The sequence below is a fragment of the Phalacrocorax carbo genome, chromosome 28 (assembly GCF_963921805.1).
Source record: "Phalacrocorax carbo chromosome 28, bPhaCar2.1, whole genome shotgun sequence".
Taxonomy (NCBI): Eukaryota; Metazoa; Chordata; class Aves; order Suliformes; family Phalacrocoracidae; genus Phalacrocorax; species Phalacrocorax carbo.
In genome coordinates, this window is record NC_087540.1 from 3,758,941 (window position 1) to 3,776,242 (window position 17,302).

Here is a 17,302-nt window from a genome sequence, read left to right on the forward strand (position 1 = left end):
AGGTGGAGGGGTTGGGACAGGGATGCTCAGCAGCGGGTCGAGGGTTCGGGACAGGGATGCTTGGCAGCGGGTGGAGGGGTTGGGACAGGGATGCTCGGGCAGCGGGTCGAGGGTTCGGGACAGGGATGCTCAGCAGCGGGTGGAGGGGTTGGGACAGGGATGCTCAGCAGCGGGTGGAGGGGTTGGGACAGGGACGCTCGGCAGCGGGTGGAGGGGTTGGGACAGGGACGCTTGGGCAGTGGGTGTTGGGAGCCTTGCTGGGGATGCTCAGCCCCATGGGAAGCTCCAGCCATGGGCACTCTCCGTGCCCGTGTCCCTTGGCGGGGCTGAGCTGGCTGAGCCCCCACACTGGGCTGCTCTGGTGCTGTGGGCCAGGGTCAGGCCCCACGTCTGGCTCACCCGTGCCATGCCCCGCGGCACAGCTCGGCCATGCTGGTGCTTTCCAGACCAGGACTGCCCCAGCCAGCTCGGCAGCACCACCCAGCCGGTCCCAAACACTCCCCGGGGCCAAGAGCTGCTCCATTTACTGGCCCCAAGCTGAGCTCACCGCTGCCAGTTAACCCTTACCGGCCCCATGCTGGGAACTGGGGCCGAGCCCAGCACGTGCTTCGTGGCGTCTGTGATTTTGGGGCCCCTGTGCGCAGCCCGGCCCCAGGGCAGCACCGGCTGGCGGGGGGTGCTGCCTGCCAGGGCAGTTCCTGGGTAGCGGGGGCCGTTCCTGCCGTGACAGCGGCTGTTCCCACCGTGACGGGGCCGTGTCTCACCATGGCTCCGAGCTCCTTGCCTGCACAGCGCTGGCTCCCCAGCTGGTGACTCCTGCATTCCTCGGCACAGGGAGCCCTGCTCATGCAGGAAGGGTGGGGAAGCCACCCCACCCCACCCCAGCCACCCGCCAGCGGTCACAGCCCCTTCTGCGTGGCCGGCACGGTGGCTTTGAAACCCTCCAGGCTGAGCCTGGCCTAGAACAAGGCTGTGACTCCCTGGCTTGGGCAGCGACCGAGAGTGACATGGCCAGCATGTGGCCACTGGGAACCAGGGATGGAGGTGTGGGCAGCCGAGCCTGGTGCAGAGCACCAGCTTTCTGGGCTGGCTGTGGGTGCCAAGGCCCCAGGATGCGGAGAGCTCGGTGGTCATGAGGGGCTTGCTTAAGGTTGGGTGGCAGATGAGTGCAGCACTAGCAATGCCTTTCAGCCCCTGCCCCAAAACGGACAGGGCATCCCTGCTGTGCCTCGCTCCGTCACGGCATGGGGACACAGAGCAGCTGGAGAAGAGACAGGGTAGAGATAACAAGAGGCTACAACATTCCGTCCTCCCTATTTACCGAGCCTGGAGGAAGCTCAGTGCTCACAGCAGAGTCCTCCCAGCCGTCCCCCTGCCCTGGGCAGTCTCGCCTTTGCCAACTCTCCTTATTTTTCAGCTGCTCTGACAATTAATCAGAGCCACTCCCACGGGATCCCAGCCCTCTGAAGCTGCCGGTCCCTATCCAAATGGATTTTAAATGTTTGCATCATGCTCCAGTCTCTATTTTGCCTCTGAAGAAGGGTCTGGAGGTGACACCTTGGTGAGACGGTGGCACTGCTAGGGCTGATTCAGAGGTGGGCAGCCAGGGCCAGGGCTGTGTGCGTGGAGAAGAGCCTGCCTAGCTCATGGGGACTCTACCTGAGCCACCCCACGTGGGCTGGGAACATCCACCCTGCTCCGAGCTGCTTCGGTGGTGACACTGAGCTGTACCAAGGGCCTGGAGACACTCCTGGACCCTCTGAGGCCCCTCCCAGGAAATGTGGGGAGATGGGCAAGGGGTCGTCTCTGCCCTGGGAGGGGGACAGGTCGGACAAGGAGCCTCAGGGCTACTCCAGCTCCAAGGGCAGCTCCTGGGCTGCAAACCTGAAGCCAGAGAAGGATGAAAGACACTGCTCCATAAACATCTTTGTTCATAGAAACCTCAGCCTAAGAAAATGGAAACCCCTAAGTTGCTGGGGAACTGGACCTCCACTTCTCATGGGGCTGAGCCTGGCTCCGGGCCCTCCGCTCCACCTGGGCGCAGTACTTCTCAGGGATGCCGGAGGCTCTGCAGAGGAAAGAAATCATCAGGCACCCTGTGCTACAGCAGACCTGAGCTTTAGGACCATGTCCCCACAGTGGATCCCATTTGATGAGGATGCAAAGGAACCTGTGAGGTAGCCCAGGGGTCAGGAGATGGTGGGAAGCCAGGAAGGACTTAGGGACATGCAGGGAACCAGAGGAGTAAGCAGCCGCTGGCAGTACAGCACCTGAGCTCCTGCATCTTCAGCTGCTTGAGCTGGGCAATGCGCTGGCTGCGCTGGCGGGCCTCCTCCTCCAGCCGCTGGCACTCCTCGAAAGCAGCCACCCGTTCCTGCGCCAGCTGCTGCTGACGCTCCCGCATCTGGCGCCGGACATCGTTAGCATGGGCGAGCTGCAGACCTGCCCTCCGCGCTTCCTCCTCCTTCTCCTTCTCCATCTGCTCCTGCTGGGCCCTGCGGGATTGCTCGAGGCAGTTAAAAGGCCCCACTCCAGGCCCCGTACGTGCCGACAATCTGCCCGTGGGGCCTCAGTCAGCACCAGAGCCACTGACTGGGGTGACTTGCTGCTGGGAGCCCCCACGGCATCCCCCCTGCCACAGTGTCACCCATCCCTCGGCCCCATTTCACAGGGTAGGGCCCAACTATCTTGCCAGTGAGCTCCTAGCACTGTCCCTCTCACCTGAGGACCCTCTCGAACTCGTGGCGGTCCTGCTGCACCTGCACGGCCATGCTGTGATTTCGCTGGGCAATCTGCTCCAGGCGGCTCCGCTTCAGCATCTGCTCCACCTCGACCTTCCTCTGTGCCGCCTCCTTCTCCTTGCGCCGCCACTCTCGCTCGGCAGCCTCTTGGCTGCGCTTGGCCCTCAGTGCGTCCTGCCAAAGGGGGACAGTGGTGATGCTGCGGGGGTTGTGGAGGGCTTCCCTCGGGGGTGGGGTATGGAAACACTTGACCATGGTTTTGGCTCTCTGCCAGCGCCATGGCTAGCACTGCTCCAGGACATCACTTGGCTCCAGGTGCCAGTCCCAGACCTGCGAAGCCCCAGTAGACCCACCACATCCAGGAGAGCTTCCACCTCGCTGGGGTGGTGACAAGGAAGGTGGCGAGTCAGCCAGCATGGGAGCACATTGTGTGTCAGCAAGCTGCTCACCTGCTCTGCCTGGTGGTCCTGGGCCCTCTCTTGCATGGCCCTCAGTCGTGCCGTCTCTTTCTCCTTCTCACGACGGATTCTCTCCTGCTCAGCTTCAAGTTTGGCTTCACGCTCCTGCATGGGACAGAGCCTCGTGGCAGCACCTCTGCTGCCCGCTGACCCTATGCCAGCGCCGCACACGGTCAGTCCTATTACCATCTTCTGCCTCTGGTACTCAAGCACCCGTTCGTCTGCCATCCTCTCCTGCTCCCGCTGCTCCTCCTTGCGCCGCTGGTTCTCATCATTGATGCGCTTAATCTCAGCCTGGATTTTCTTCTGTTGCTCCTGTCTCCGCTCCAAGTCCTGAAAATGGTGCAGAGGGTCCGAGGGTGACGGGAAAAGCGCCACAGCACAGACTGCTCCCTCCGCTCCGCCCCGTGTGCCTTCCTGAGGGCCCACCAACACACTTGGGGCAAGGGAGGGCTCAGCAGCTCGGGTCACTTTCTGAGGATGCCTCAATTTCTCCAGCAGACCAGAGCTTTATTTCTGCTGGCTGTTGTCTTCACACACCAAGTCTGACTTACGCAGCACTGGGTCACCCTTCCAGCAAGGTGAAAAGCTAACTCCAGCCCTCCCTGCTCCCTGGCGGGTCACTGGTCGCACCTTCAGGTCCTCCATCTTCAGCTGCTCCAAGTACTCCAGCAGCTCCTGTGCCTCCTGGTCCCGTTGCTCGGCTCTCATAGCCTGCTCCTCTGCGTTCTGCTCCATCTGCTTCACAAGCTCCTGCCTCCCTCTGGAAAGAAGAAAGCAGGTTTCCCTCCGGCTCCATCCCACTCCCAGAAGCAGAAATGCCAGCACAGACATGGGGTGGTGCGTCTGCTGCCTCGTGCTGCCTGGTCCAGCCGCTGTGACTGGGAGGTGTGCTGAGGTGTTAAGCTGGCAGCTGTAGGTTACCCCAGCTCCTGCGCTTGCTGGAGCTTGCTGGAGCTATCCTGGGAATAGATGGATGCTGCTGCGGGGAAGAGGGACCCTTCGGCAAACCTGATCAGCTCCTCCTTCCTCCTGCGTTCCAGTTCCTCCTGCATCTCATCAGCCTTTTTCCTCTCCACCTCCATCATCTTGGCCAGGCGCTTCTCTTCTTCCTCCAGCTCTTTCGCGATGAGCTGCTTCTCGAGGATCTGCGTGTCACGGATCATGTGGCACTTGGCACCGAGGATCAGCTGTGGGGACAAAAGGTCTCCCTGGTCTCCAAACCAGACTTGGCAACAGCAGCAGGGACAGACAGACAGATGATGAGGATGAAAAGGGAAGGCGAGGAAGACCCTGGGTAGCAACAAGTAGAGCAGGGTTTAGGTAGAGTGGCTAGATGGAGCTCACAGGGGCTGTCAGCAGCCTGCCCGAGCAGGAAGCTCAGAGAGGTCTTAACATCTGCAGAAGGTCCTGCAGTGCGGCTGACACGAGGGAGCCCCCGGTTCTACCTCACTGAACTCCTTGATCTCGTCTTCCTGCTCCATCCGCATCCTGCTTGCTCGCTGCAGCAGGTACTGGGCCCGCTCCCGCGCCTCCTCCTCCAGCTCGCTCAGCTTCCCCGTCTGCTGCTGCAGGACAGCCCTTTGCTTCGCCACGCTCTTGCGCTCACTCACTGCCTCCTGGGGGAACAGGCAGGACTGCCGAAGGCCGGACACCCTCCTGGGGCAGACCCATGAGGCTGAGCCTGCCCAAGGGTGCTGCGGGGCAGCCTGGCTCATGAGGGGCACGCTCCAGCGCACCACGTCCCTGGCACAGAGCCGAGGGCCACGGCAGGCTCCTCCAGCTGTGACACAGGGGCTGGGTAACCCCTTCCCACACCCCTATTAAGACACCCCACTCCTTTTGCATCAGGGTGGCAGAAATGTACCACAGAGACTTCATCACAGCCTCTGGAGTCACCACAGCCTGGGGGAGCAAACAGTGTGGGATTGCTGGATGCAGCCAGAGTGGGATTCCTTCCCCACCGCAGGGATCCTGCACAGCCCATCCTGGGCTGGGGATCAGAGGAGACCCGAGGCACTCGGCCGCGCTGCCTTCCCTGTACGCTGCCTTGGCAGCGAAGGGCACACCAAAACATGGCTGCAAGAGGGATGAAGGTGGTGGCCCCTGAGCAGAGCTCTGGGGACAGCTCCAGCTGGCGTGTGTCTGGCCCACAAGGTTGGCTCTACCTGGGCACATCCACCTCCGCCCACAGCCCGAGACCTGTCAGCAAGCAGGGAAAGAAGAGGCAGGAGGGAAAATGCCTACAAGAACAGCTTCCTTCTCTGCTTTGAGGGCTGCCAGCTTGGCCTCACGTTCTTCCTTGGTCAGGACTTGAGCTGCTTCTTTAATGCGCTGGAAATCCTCCCAACCAATGATGAGGGATGCTGCTGGGTTCTCCGCAGGGACGCTGGGCCCAGAGAGAGGGAGCAGTCAGTGGCACGGCATCTCTGACAGCTCCCTCTGTTCCCTGCCCCACTGACCTCCCTGCCTGGCCATGGGACTGGACTGGGCTGCCCGCACCAGGGGCAGGAGCAGCTCTGTGACCAGGAGTCACCGGAGAGCAATGCAGGAAGCGCCTGAGCTGTGGAGACCCGACTCTCCCAGACGGGGGGCAGGAAGAAACAGAAAGTGCAGTGAAAGCAGCACCAAGCCGTGATGCACAGGGGACAGGATGCTCAGCAGGGTGGCCAGGGGCCTCCCAGGAAAACCCCAAAACATTCAGCATGGGCCTAGTCAGCCCCAATAAAAAAAGCACTGAAAGTATTTCAGTCCAACTTGACCTTCCCAGCCCTCATTTGGGAAATTTCTGATCGCTGCCCTGACCCCTTTTCCAGTGGGACACACTGCTCATCCCTGCCCCTAGCCCGACTGTCACTGCTCCCGCGTGCTGGATTGAATCCTGTTCAGTGCAGACAGAGTTTGGGGAGCAGACGCTGCCTTTACACGAGGACACTCAGCCTGCTCCAGTTCCAGATCTGCGCAGCACGGTTCGGCTTCGGCTCCACGGCCTTGGGAAACCACCCAGCGCAAGACGAGGAAACGCTGCGCTGCCCCAACACAGAGCACCCTCTCCCCTCCCAGCGCTGGCAGGTGTCCCTCCAGCCGTCGCCCTGGCTCTGCAGGACACTGCAGAGCCACAAACTCTGCCCGTGACTCATGCTGTGGTTTAGAGGAAATCACTGAAGCTCTTGGTGCCCCCATTTCCCCACTTGTAAAAATGTGGATAATAATACGGGGCTGTTTTCCAGGGGAGTTGTAAGGAGTTAATTACCCTTTGTATTACTCAGATACCATGGTGACGCGTGTGGTGTCGGAGCGTATATTAACCAAAGGCAGCGAGCACTTTGAAGATGTTAAGGACTAAGAATTTACTCATTATTATTGTGTGTCACCTTTCATCCACCCTTGTGAATATGAACAGATACCTGCATAATGATCGTTCGAGAGCTGCATCACAGCATCGGATTCCAGGACGCTTTAAAAACTGGCTAATGGTCACAACGGCACTAATAAATGTAATGATACAGTGGCCACTGCTTTAGTTGTCTCACTGTTTGGGTGACCAGCCTGGGACGTCTAGGGCCTGATTTTCAGGAATTAAACCAGCACACACAGTTTCCATTAGCTTCAGCTGGAGCTGCGGCCGCACGACACATCTGGAAATTGGCCCTCAGCTTCGTCAGCAGGGCTCAGTAAGAACATGGACGTATAAAACCAAGTACCAGCCTTGAAAGCCTGAACCAATGCCTCTGCGCACTCTCTCCACAAACCCCAAACCCAAACCATCTGTGGGGCAGGCGTCACGTTTTATGGCCTGTAAGAGCATTACACGGAGGTTCAAAACAGGAAGCGAAGATGAACTTCGCACTGAGCGACAACTACAAGGAAAATTTAGGGAGGTCAAAATGAGGGTAAATTGGAGCTGGCCAGGATAATGGCCCTATTCTCGTCTATGTGCCGCAGGCTTTTAACGAGGTGTAGTAATTAGGGCCAGGGTTCTCACAGTCCAGCCTTGCTTATAAAACATCCCTGTAGAGAAACGCACAGCTCCTGGTGCGCAGGGGCTGCAGGCGATGCTCCGCTGCCTTTCTCACATGGGGCTTTTCAGTATCAGGGCATGGGAGGCAGTGTTTGATATGCGGGGGGGGCACTGCCACCCTGGGGGGGGCTGTTCAGCCCAGAAGGAGCTTTTCTGGCTGCTGAGAAGGTTTTATGTTGCTTTTTACTGGTTCTTATGATGATTCAGTGCCTCTGTAAAACGCCCAGTACTCAGCGCTTGCCAGCTCCATTGCCACCCAAGCCAGGTGCATTGGAGCGCTGCTGCCCATCCCTCCTCCTCTGAGATGTCCTGGCAAACAGCGGGAAAACTCTGAAACATGGTGCTGTGACAGACACGCAGGTCCCCGAAAGCTCCGCGGAGCTGCCACTTGGGCACAGACTTACACGAGGTCACGGATCAAGTCCTTGGTGATGAGACGAATGGTTGTGGGCTTGTGCCCACCAGCGGGCGACGCTTTTGCGGCAGTCTGCACATCCCGAAGGATCACGATGGGGCTGCCGGGGCATGACTGCTGCGGGCTCTGCAAGAAAGGATGGCGTTTCCTACAGCTTTCCCGCTACCGTCCTGTGCTCAGCTCTCTGCCTCTGGCTCCTGGGCACAGGGGTGCTCTGTGCACAAGAGGCCCCAGGTACCCGTGAGCTCAGGACACTTTCTGACAAACACCCGCTCACACCAGCACGACCAGTGAAAGCTGGGCATGGGAAGGGGTTGTTGGCCTCAGCAGCCCCAGCACTGAAGGCCTGATGAGGACACGGGGGGAACCAAAAATACCCCTATAGCACTGGTTTTACTATAAAAATCTTGGCATCAGTCTCTCACTCTGCCCTGAAGTAAATGATGGGCTGATAGCTGCTTGCTCAGGACAAGACCTCACAAATGCTCAAGCATCATCTCAGCTACCTTGAGTGGATGGGCAGCTCACCGGTGGCCACCAGCACCTCTGTCCTGCTGAGCCCCACAGACTCAGGAAAGACCAATCCAGACTGACCCAAACTCACTGGGGGCTGTCGGTGGGGTTCTGGGGAGGGGAAAGCAGGGACAGCTCGAGGTCTGGCGTTGCAGGGCAATCAACTGGCAGATGGCACCGGGCAGAAACCAGTCCTCCCAGTGTGGCCTCGACTGGTGCCGGTCCCTTTGCTTGAGCCGAGACTGCCACCTAGTGAAGCATCCCCCGGCTGCGGGGTGACCCAGGGACCCCGCTCTGCACCCCAGGGCAGGATGGGCGCTGGGTGCCTCTGGAGGGGTGGGAGCAGCAGAGGGATGTCCTGAACATGTGTGGGGACACCCCATGGGAACATCTGATCAGGCCACGTGGCCTGCGATACACAGGCATCCATTCCCTTCGGGGTGAAGCTCTGCCAGGGCTAATGACAATCCCACGGGAGGCAGCATTTCGGCACAGGCCCTGGTCTGCAGAGCAAACCTCCTGCAGCTGAGTGGGACGGTCCCAGGCCAGGAGACCTGAGCTGCAGGGCAGGTTCAGCTTCCCAAGCCCAGGTCTCTTCCCCGATCCCAACCACAGCATAGGTGTCCAAGCAAAATCCTCACCCAGGTCAGGGAACCGCAAGAGCTAAGCGAAGGCACACACAGATGTGTGGATACCCTTGTAGTTCTATTTACTCGTTCAGCTTTAAAATCCTAAGCGACTGCTGGAACAAACCCTACAGCCAGCAAGGCACTGAGCTGGTCCCTGGGAACTTGCTGCCAGCAATATTTCCATTCTACAGGCCTGATGACCCCAAACCACGAGGTCTCCCACAGCCCAGCATGGCAGATACTGGAGCAGCTTCCCAGCCACCACGGGCCCCAAGCGCGAGTTGTTGAATTAAAGGGTTTGGTGCTGAAACACCCATGCAAACAAAGATAATAGTGTTATTCCCTGCAGCCAGCTCACATGTTGTCCCCGAAAGCCAGGAGAACTCCTTGGACTAGACCTGAATTAGTCTCAGGGAACTCTACTGACACCCATATGAGTGTTACGACACTTTTATCTAACTGCCTCGAAGGCCACTGAGATAACAGATCATAAACCTGCCTGGGGCTCCTTGGCTCGCAGGGATTCCAAGGCACATGCACCTGGCAGCCCTGGAGCAGGTCGGTTGCTGGGAGCGCTCTCAACCTCCTGCCCCATGAGGCAAACTGTCCACGCAGCCTCCAGTTGGGAGCATAGTTAATCTTCATTACACGCTTCCTTCCTCTCCTCTGAAAAGCCAAAGGGTTTTGGCAAGTCCCTTCAGACAGATTTGTTTCAAGAGATAAGACCCAGGAGAGGAAATTACAGCCACAAACACACACCCCCGCAGAGGGACAAATGCCTCGAACACTGTGCAGTCCCCTTGTGGCAGCCGCCCGCCCGCCATGGCCCCGGCGGAGACACCCCCAACATTTTGTTAGCCAAAGAGATGGCGAGTGTGAGCCGGACCAAACTCCAGCAGTGTCCAGCCTGGCCCTCATGCCTCGATCTGTGTCAGAGATGACACAAACTGTGGGGAGAGCAAAAGGATGCAGCCATAAACCCAACCTGCCATGGGGCAAGCACTTAGGAGAGTCAGTAAAGGTGGGGGAAGCAGCAGTGAGGGAAGGACATCCAAAACAACACCCTTGTCTGGAAAATGCCATCGTCCACCTCAGTGATAGTGGCTGCAGCTCTCCCCTTGGATCTCCGGTGGGAGTTGAGGACAGCTGAGGGACAAGCGTGGAGGAAGCAAGCCTTTTCCTTACAAGACCAGAGAGGAAAGGGCTGTTGCTCTCTGTTTATCTCCCCTCTCAATGGCCAGGGCATCCAGCCAGGAGGTCAGAGACCTGCTGCAATTCTGCCTCGTCTCCAAGGGGACTGATTTCGTAGCTCCCTAATGAAAGTCTAAATATGTTGGCAACAAGCTGCTCTGGAAGCTTCCAGCCTTTGCTCCAAGGACTTTCTCTCTATCCCACATGAAATAACTGCTGTCTCATGTACAGACCTCCTAACACAGCTCCTCTCCTTCACCGGGGTGTCCCACCTCCTGAGCCTCCCTTGCCTCACGAATTAACTAATTACTCTGTGAAAAGTGGAAGCTTGCAGGGGGGTGTGTGGGTGCACCAAGGAGGACAGAGGCACACGCAGCCCCTGCTCTGGTGGGCCTTGGCATGCTCCCAGGAGGCGGGGTGGATTTGGCGCCCTCCCAGAAGGAATTGAATGCTGGGGTCCTGCAGCGGGAGTCCTCTGTCCCCCAGTCTTCTGAAGGAATTCAGGGGGCGGAGGTGGCTGGGCTCGGGGAGGGATGGCGAGGAGTGTGACAGCATCCCACGCCCGGGAGATTTGGAGAATGGTGCCCATGGAGGCAATATAGTGAAAAGCCTCCTGTAAGAGAGCTAGTGCAGGCAGGGCGGGATGAGGCCCGGCAGCAGAGGTGCGAGGGGCCGAGGCAGCGGGACCTCCCTGCCCGGAGGGTGCCGGAGCCGAGGAGCACCGGGCAAGACCCCCGGCACCGCGGTGCCCCGGGCGGGATGGGGCTGGCTCCGGCCCGGGGAGCTCCCAGCCACCCCGAGCTCCCGCCGCGGCCCTGCCCAGTGCAGGGGGTCGGGCAGCCGGTGGTGCCCTCCCGGTATCCCGGTCCCCTTACCCGGCTCTCCCCGAACAGCGTCTCATCTGCCGTGGGGCTCCGGGCCCTCCTCCCGCATCGGCCGCGGGGCCGGCTGGGGGCACGGCCGGCGGGCTGTGGGGGGGAGAGCGGCGATGGTGGGGCTGCGGCGGCGGGGGCCGGGGGGCGGGGGCGCGGGGTACAGCGGGGTCCCGGGCCCGGTGCGCCGCGACAGGCCGTGCTCACCATCCCGCTCCGCTCGGCGGCCGCCGCCCGTCGCTATGGCAACGCCCACCCCGCTCCCCTGGCAACGGCCGCGCTGGGCGGTGGGAGGGCGCTCTATGGGGCGGGGCGGGGCCTGTGGTGCTAGCCCCGCCCAGCTAGCCCCGCCCGCCAGCCATTGCCTGCCTCCACCAGCCCCGCCTCTTTGGCCTTTGCCCCGCCCACCAGCCCCTGCCCTGCTCCTCCCAGTCCCGCCCCTCCAGCCCTTGCACCGCCCCTCCACACGGGCCCCGCCCCTCCACGTGGCCTGGCAGCCTCCATGCCATGGTGCGAGGCAGTGGGGTCCTCGCGTACCCAGGCCAGGGCCCCCCAACCACTCCCGGGCCCAGCTCCCCCCACCCCGGGCTCTCTCCTCCCCCAGTGCCTCCCACTCCAGCCCAGGTCCCCCCACCACAACTGCCCAGGCCTGGAAAGAAGAGGAGCCATTTATTGGGGCACAGGGGGGCCCCCCCCCAGCACAGCAGCAGGGCTGGGGGGGCATTGTGGCCCCCAAGGCACTGAGAGGTTGTGGGCACAGCGGGGGGGGGGGCAGTGTGGCAGCCCCCCCATCTGTGCCCAGCCAAATAATAATAATAAAAAAAGACTTTGGTCCTGGAAATACTGGCGGGTGGGGCAGGTGCCCCGGCTGGGGGGCACGCAGCTGGTCCGTGGGTGTGTGTGGGGTTAAGGCAGTTTGGAGGGCAGCCCCAGGGGGCCCCTCACAGGCAGGGCCCATGGGGGGCCATGCGGGGGGCGGCCAGGGGGCAGCGTGGGCGCTCAGAGGATCTGGCGGGGCATGCCGTAGCCTGTCATGCCAGCCTGCGAGGCGCCCCGGTTGGTGCCCATCTGCAGCCCGATGACGTTCTGGCCCTCCTTCAGCTTGTCTTCGGAGAAGACGCGCCGGTTCTCCTGTGACTTCCTGCAGGCATGGCTGTTGTCAGTGTCCCTGTGGGACCCCATGGCTTGGCATGCCACCCTGTCCCCAGCACCCACCACCTACTTGGGGAACCAGTTGGGGTCTCCCACGAAGAGCCCATCGCCCTTGGCCACGGCCAGGCTGCCCAGGTTCATCAGGGTCCTCTGCACGCACGCCATGTTCTTCCCTGCAAGACCGCAGGCAGGCTCAGCCCTGTCCCCATCCGTCCCCGTCCCGCATGCCCACCCAGCTGCTCACCTTCCCAGAGGTCGACAGTCTGGAAGATGTCGGTGGCGGCGATGCCGTAGCGCTCGGCCGCCTGCAGGAACTGCGAGATCTGCTCCATCTGCTTGAAGGCCATGGCGGATGCCTGGATCTTGGCCACTGGTCCCTGGCCCCGCGGGTGCAGGCTGTTGATGAGCCGGCACAGGACCTGGCCAGGAGGGACCCAGGGGTCAGGCGGCATGGTGTGGTGGCCCCCTGCCCCAGCTGGCTCTGGGGGTACTCACGGTGCCATCCTTCAGCCACTGCTGGAAGCCATCCCTGCCAGGCGCCGGCTGCGCGACATCCCCACCGCACTGCGCCAGGATCCACCGCACCAGGACCTGCTCCAGCTCAGGGTCGTACTGCCGGTCGATCTTCTGCTGCACCTCCCGGCTCAGGCCATATGACGGTCCCCGGTTTGCCATCCTGACGGCGGGAGGGTCTGCAGAGATCAGACTCCCATCAGTGGCTCTGATCACACAGGGACATCCGGGATGGGACGGACATGGCCCAGTGTCCACAGCGTGGTGGAGCCCCTTGGGGACAGCAGGTGACAGCAGGCACGGTAGCTGCTCCCCAGCAGCGCGGCAGAGCCCCATCCTGCCCAGACAGGCTGCCTGGACGTCCGGCACAGCGCCTTATCACCCGTGCCAGGCGCTGCCCAGGCTCTGCCCTGCCCTGCCTTCTTCCTGCCCAGCTGGCCAGGAGTGGGCGCTGGGTCCGTGCCCACCCAAGGGTGACAGGGCTTTTTGGCCCTGGGCAGGGTGGGCAGCACCATAGCCCCTCAGCACTGGGGCTGGACCCCGCCGCCCTGAGCATCCCTGTCCCTGTGGCTCGGCCCCACCAAGCACGCGCGGACTTGGCAGGCACCCACTGCCGGTCGAAGCTTGTTTGCGAAGCTCACCCGTTTGCTCAGGCCAGGTGCCAGATCCGGGACTGGCTCAGGAGCACAGGGCCCGGGGCTGCTGGCAGCGGTGCCCCCACCCCAGCAGAGGAGCCAGACCTGGCAGGTCCCATGGCCGGGCACGGCTCTTACCAGTGCACCACAGAGCCGGTACCACCCACGCTGGGAAGGATGGAGGCTGTGCAGTGCCCATGGGGGGACGCAAGTGGACCAGGGCTGCCCTGCCCATGCAGCTGGGGGGGCTCCAAGCCCTGGGCTGGTCTGGACCCCTCTGCCCACCAGCAACACAGTGGGCACATGGGGCTGCCTGGGCTGTGCACTGCCTCCTGCATCCAGTCCTGCACCCCTGGCATTCTGGGGGCACCCTGGCACACAGAAGCAGGACCACGTGCTGCTCCCTCCTGAGGGATGCAGGTGCCCCTGTCAGCCCCAGTGCCTGAGCCCCAGCTGGGGACGTGTGGCAGCTGCCAGCCTGGGGAGCCCAGCCCATGCCTGGGGAGACCAGGCTTAGCCTGGGACAGAGCTCGAGCCCATCACACGCCTGGCTTCAAGCCTGGGGCTCTTGTCACCAGGAGCAGCCAGGGGATGAGCCACCCCTGCTCATCAGGACAGGAGGCAAATCAACCCCAAGCCCCCGAGGAAGCCAGTGGCAGCAGCGGGGCAGCCGTATGAAGCCTCAGTGCTGCGGCCACCCTAGGCCAGCCGGCCGTCCCCCAAAAGCCATCAGCCGCCGTGGGGCTCCCCGGGGCGAGGGCTGGGCTGCAGGCAGCCCCCGCAGGGAGTGAGCCGGCTTCCCCAGAGCGCGGGGAGCGCCCGGCTGGGGGCCAAGGCGTTGGGAAACAAAGAGGAGCTGAAATTGGTGCAGACAGGGCTGATTTCCCGACACAGCTGGGGCTTGCCCAGACGGGAGGGGAGGGCCGGACCCAGCCCAGCTGCGCCACTGCCGTGCTGGGGACCCCCCCGGACGCCACAGGAAGGGGCTGCACCCAGCCCGGCCGGGGTACCCCCCCCCGCGGGGAGCCCGTAGCAGCCCCGCGGACAGCAGGGAGGGGACCGTGCCCAGGCCAGCTGGGGCACGCCCAACCTGGGGACCCTCCAGGCATCCCGGGGCAGTGGGGAGGGGATCCCAGCAGGGATGCAGCCAGATGGGTGTTCCCAAAGAGAGCTTAGGGACCCCATAGATACACCCAGTGCCAGCAGAGGGGGAACCCCAGTCAGCACAGGGTCACTCTGGACACCCCTTAAGACGCCTCGGGAGCAGCAGGGAGGGGACTGTACCCAGGGCATGGCCATACTAGGGTCCCCATGGCCCCCAGGACCAGTGGGGAGGGGACCCCTGGTCGGGAGACAGCCACACTGGACACCCCAGCCAGCCCAGGCTCGACGCGGAGGTGGCCATACAGAGAAGAGGGCCACCCCGGGGACCCCGCAGGCACCGGGGTGGGGCGGCACCAGGGAGGGGACCGGACGAAGCCCGGCCGGGACACTTACCACCCCGGGGCCAGGGAGGAGGGGACCGGGTCTCGGCTCCGAGGTACCGCAGCCCCGGGACGGACGCACCCCAGGGTGGCGGGGCCGGAAGCCCCACCCGGGTCCCGCTTCCCGGGCGCGGCCGCGTGTCCCGGCGGCTCCGTGAGCGCAGAGCCCGGCCCTTCCCGGAGCCGTTAACCCGGCGGGGCGGGGCAGGGCGGCGGAGGCAGCCCAGGGGACCGGCCCCGCTCCGGGCCCCCAGGGCAGCGTGGCCCCGGCCATTTTAGGGCAGAGTGGCCGGTCCCACCGCGGTTCCCATCTCCATCCCTGTCCCCACCCGGATCCCGGGTCCCCGTCCCCACCTGCTGCCCGCTGCCCGCGCCCCGCCCTACCTGCGGCGCCGATCCCGCGGTCCCGGTGCGGCAGTGGCGGATGCCGCCGCCCGCGCCCTTTTCACGGCTGATGTCAGCGCGGCCGGGGGCGGCCCGGTACCGCCCGCTCCCGGGGCGGGTCCGCCGGGCCAGGGCCGGGGCCGCGCCGCCACCGCGCCCCGGGCAGCCCCGCCCCGCCCGGCGGCCCCGCGGGGAGGAGGCTCCGGCCGGGGTGGGGGTGGGGGGGCGGGGGGCACAGGGGGTCGTGGTGGCGGTGGGGGACAGGATGGCGTGGTGGGAAGGGGACAGAGGGGCTGTGCTGGGGACAAGGCAGCCATAGTGGCCCGGGGACAGAGGGGCTTTGGTAGGCACAAAGCAGCCGTGGTGGCAGGGGGACACAGGGGTCGTGGTGAGGACAGGGTGGGGGTCGTGGCAGGGGTACAGAGGGGGTCGTGGTGACAGTGGGGGATGGTGGTAGGGGGACAGAGGGGGTTGCGGTGACAGTGGGGAATAGGGTGGCAAGGGGATGGAGGGGCTGTGTTGGGGACAAGGCAGCCATGGTGGCAGTGGGGTACAGGGTGGCAGGGGGACAGAGGGGTTTTGGTGGGGACAAGGCAGCTGTGATGGTAGGGTGGCACAGGGGCTGGGGTGCAGACAAAGTGGCTGGGGTAGGCACAGGCTGGCCACAGCATTCAAGGGACATCATGGTTTTGGTGGGGACAAGGGGGGCTGTAGTGGCAGGGGGATATGGGGGCTGCCCTGACCGTGGTGGAGACAGAGCCTGGTATGGTGGCAGTGGAGGAGAAGGCTGTGATGGTGACAGGGTCCAGCTGTGGTAGCAGCGGTCAGAGTCACCATGGTGGCAGGGGACATGGTGGTGGGGACCACCAGGGCCTGGCCATGGTGGCAGCGGTACAGCTTGGAGGGCTGCAGGCACCGCAGGGACATGGTGTCCCCAGCACCCATGGCGTCCCAGGCGGCGCAGGGAGGGACGATGGTGCTTGCACAAGTCCCGTTTCCATGGGAAGCGCAACCAAAACAACAAACAAAACCTCAGCCTGAAGCTTCTGGCTGCCTCCGGAATGGGTGGCAGGGCCACCACCACAGCGTCCCTGTGACCCCACCCACGCCTCAGCACCCAAAATCGGGGCCAGACTCAGCATCCACCCTCTCGAGCCAGCTTGAGGTGCTCCCGTCCTTGGGAGGCTGGTTGTGAGGAGACTGGTGTGGTGGGGACAAGCATTGGAGTCCCTCCCCCCTCCCCCCGGTGGCCAGTACCCTTCCTGCACCCATGGGTGACACATGGCAGGTTGTGCAGCGTCCCTGTCATCCCCCAACCCCCCGGGTTGTGGGTGTCCCCCGGGGATTTCCAGTGGGGTTTCCTGTGGCTTTGGTGACAGGGGTGCATGGCTGGGGGACACGCAGCTGAGGGGACCAGGGCAGGGGACAGCACATGACCAAGGGTACCAGGGTGACCCATGGACAGGGGTGACATGGGGGGACAAGGTCAGTGGGTGGCATGGTGGTGCAGGGATAGGGGCAGGGTTAGGGGTGACAGGACAAGGGTGGCACAGTGACAGGACCCAGGGGAACAGCTTTAAGGGTGACACAGGGGAGCAGGAGCCATTGGGGGGGCTCAGGCTGACAGAGAGCAGGAGGGAGATGATACAGGGGGACAGGTCCCATGGGGGTGACACAGACATTAGGAAAACAGTGACACAGAGGCAGGATCTTGGAAGGACTGGCCAGGGGAGGGAGGGGTGACATGGGGACAGGACCCCTGGCGGCAGTAGCTCAGGGCACAGGGCAGGACCCAGGTGAAGGGCACGGGGACAAGACAGGACACAAGGCAGGATGCTTGGGGGATGCAGCCGTGGATGCTGCGGGAGTGACAAAGGCAAGACCCATAGGGGACATGGGGGGGAACGTGGAGGACAGGGGTGGGGCTGAGGCAGGGGTTGGGGGGGGATGGGACACCCCGGGGACACGGGGCAGGAACAGGGGGTATGGTGTGAGGTCCAGGGGGAGGGAGCTGGGCGTGACCCTGGAGGACGAACGGAGGGACAACGGGGGACAGGCAGCGTGACTCGGGACACCTTCAGGGTGACACGAGTGGACGGGGGGGGGGGGGGGTGGGGTAACACGCAGTCAGAGCCCGGGGGGGACGGACGGGACAGGGAGACCTGGCCACAGCTCGGAGGTGGCCGTGGGGACAGCCTGGAGCGACCCGACGTGACCCCCACGAGCGACCCCCGGACCACGGCGGGGGTGACGTAGCGCGCTCCGGGCCCCGCCCCATGACGCGCTGCCGCGGC

At 63.2% G+C, this 17,302-nt stretch overlaps 2 protein-coding genes across 4 annotated transcripts; both read right to left on the reverse strand.

The window, feature by feature from the left end:
* Positions 1-1,914: 1,914 nt before the first annotated feature.
* CFAP45 (cilia and flagella associated protein 45) lies at positions 1,915-11,393 on the reverse strand. Of its 2 annotated transcripts, XM_064474854.1 has the most exons (12): positions 11,048-11,392; positions 10,844-10,936; positions 7,625-7,761; positions 5,447-5,588; positions 4,648-4,818; positions 4,211-4,389; positions 3,833-3,962; positions 3,386-3,532; positions 3,191-3,304; positions 2,722-2,915; positions 2,271-2,495; positions 1,915-2,068 (listed from the first exon to the last, which is right to left on the reverse strand). In XM_064474854.1, the coding sequence occupies exons 1-12, from the start codon at positions 11,048-11,050 to the stop codon at positions 1,966-1,968; spliced, it is 1,638 nt and encodes a 545-aa protein (XP_064330924.1). In that variant the 5' UTR covers positions 11,051-11,392; the 3' UTR covers positions 1,915-1,965. The 2 variants fall into 2 exon arrangements, with proteins under 2 accessions (XP_064330924.1, XP_064330923.1); XM_064474853.1 differs by having other exon boundaries at positions 10,844-11,393.
* Positions 11,394-11,490: 97 nt separating this feature from the next.
* TAGLN2 (transgelin 2) lies at positions 11,491-15,166 on the reverse strand. Of its 2 annotated transcripts, none has more exons than XM_064474856.1 (5): positions 15,009-15,166; positions 12,488-12,684; positions 12,237-12,411; positions 12,063-12,165; positions 11,491-11,981 (listed from the first exon to the last, which is right to left on the reverse strand). In XM_064474856.1, the coding sequence occupies exons 2-5, from the start codon at positions 12,665-12,667 to the stop codon at positions 11,840-11,842; spliced, it is 600 nt and encodes a 199-aa protein (XP_064330926.1). In that variant the 5' UTR covers positions 12,668-12,684; positions 15,009-15,166; the 3' UTR covers positions 11,491-11,839. The 2 variants fall into 2 exon arrangements, with proteins under 2 accessions (XP_064330926.1, XP_064330927.1); XM_064474857.1 differs by lacking the exon at positions 15,009-15,166 and adding an exon at positions 14,638-14,774.
* Between the last annotated feature and the right edge of the window lie 2,136 nt (positions 15,167-17,302).

What these genes read in the sequence shown, in the direction of transcription:
- CFAP45 (XM_064474853.1), bottom strand. Translation starts at nt 11,050, where the DNA reads ATGGTGAGCACGGCCTGTCGCGGCGCACCGGGCCCGGGACCCCGCTGT. An exon ending in TGAAGATGGAGGACCTGAAG is followed by an intron (nt 3,533 to 3,832) that starts GTGCGACCAGTG and finishes CACCATTTTCAG; the next exon opens with GACTTGGAGCGGAGACAGGA. An exon ending in AGGACCACCAGGCAGAGCAG is followed by an intron (nt 2,916 to 3,190) that starts GTGAGCAGCTTG and finishes CCCCTTTGGCAG; the next exon opens with GACGCACTGAGGGCCAAGCG.
- TAGLN2 (XM_064474856.1), bottom strand. Translation starts at nt 12,667, where the DNA reads ATGGCAAACCGGGGACCGTCATATGGCCTGAGCCGGGAGGTGCAGCAG. An exon ending in AGTGGCTGAAGGATGGCACC is followed by an intron (nt 12,412 to 12,487) that starts GTGAGTACCCCC and finishes CCTCCTGGCCAG; the next exon opens with GTCCTGTGCCGGCTCATCAA. An exon ending in GACTGTCGACCTCTGGGAAG is followed by an intron (nt 12,166 to 12,236) that starts GTGAGCAGCTGG and finishes GCGGTCTTGCAG; the next exon opens with GGAAGAACATGGCGTGCGTG.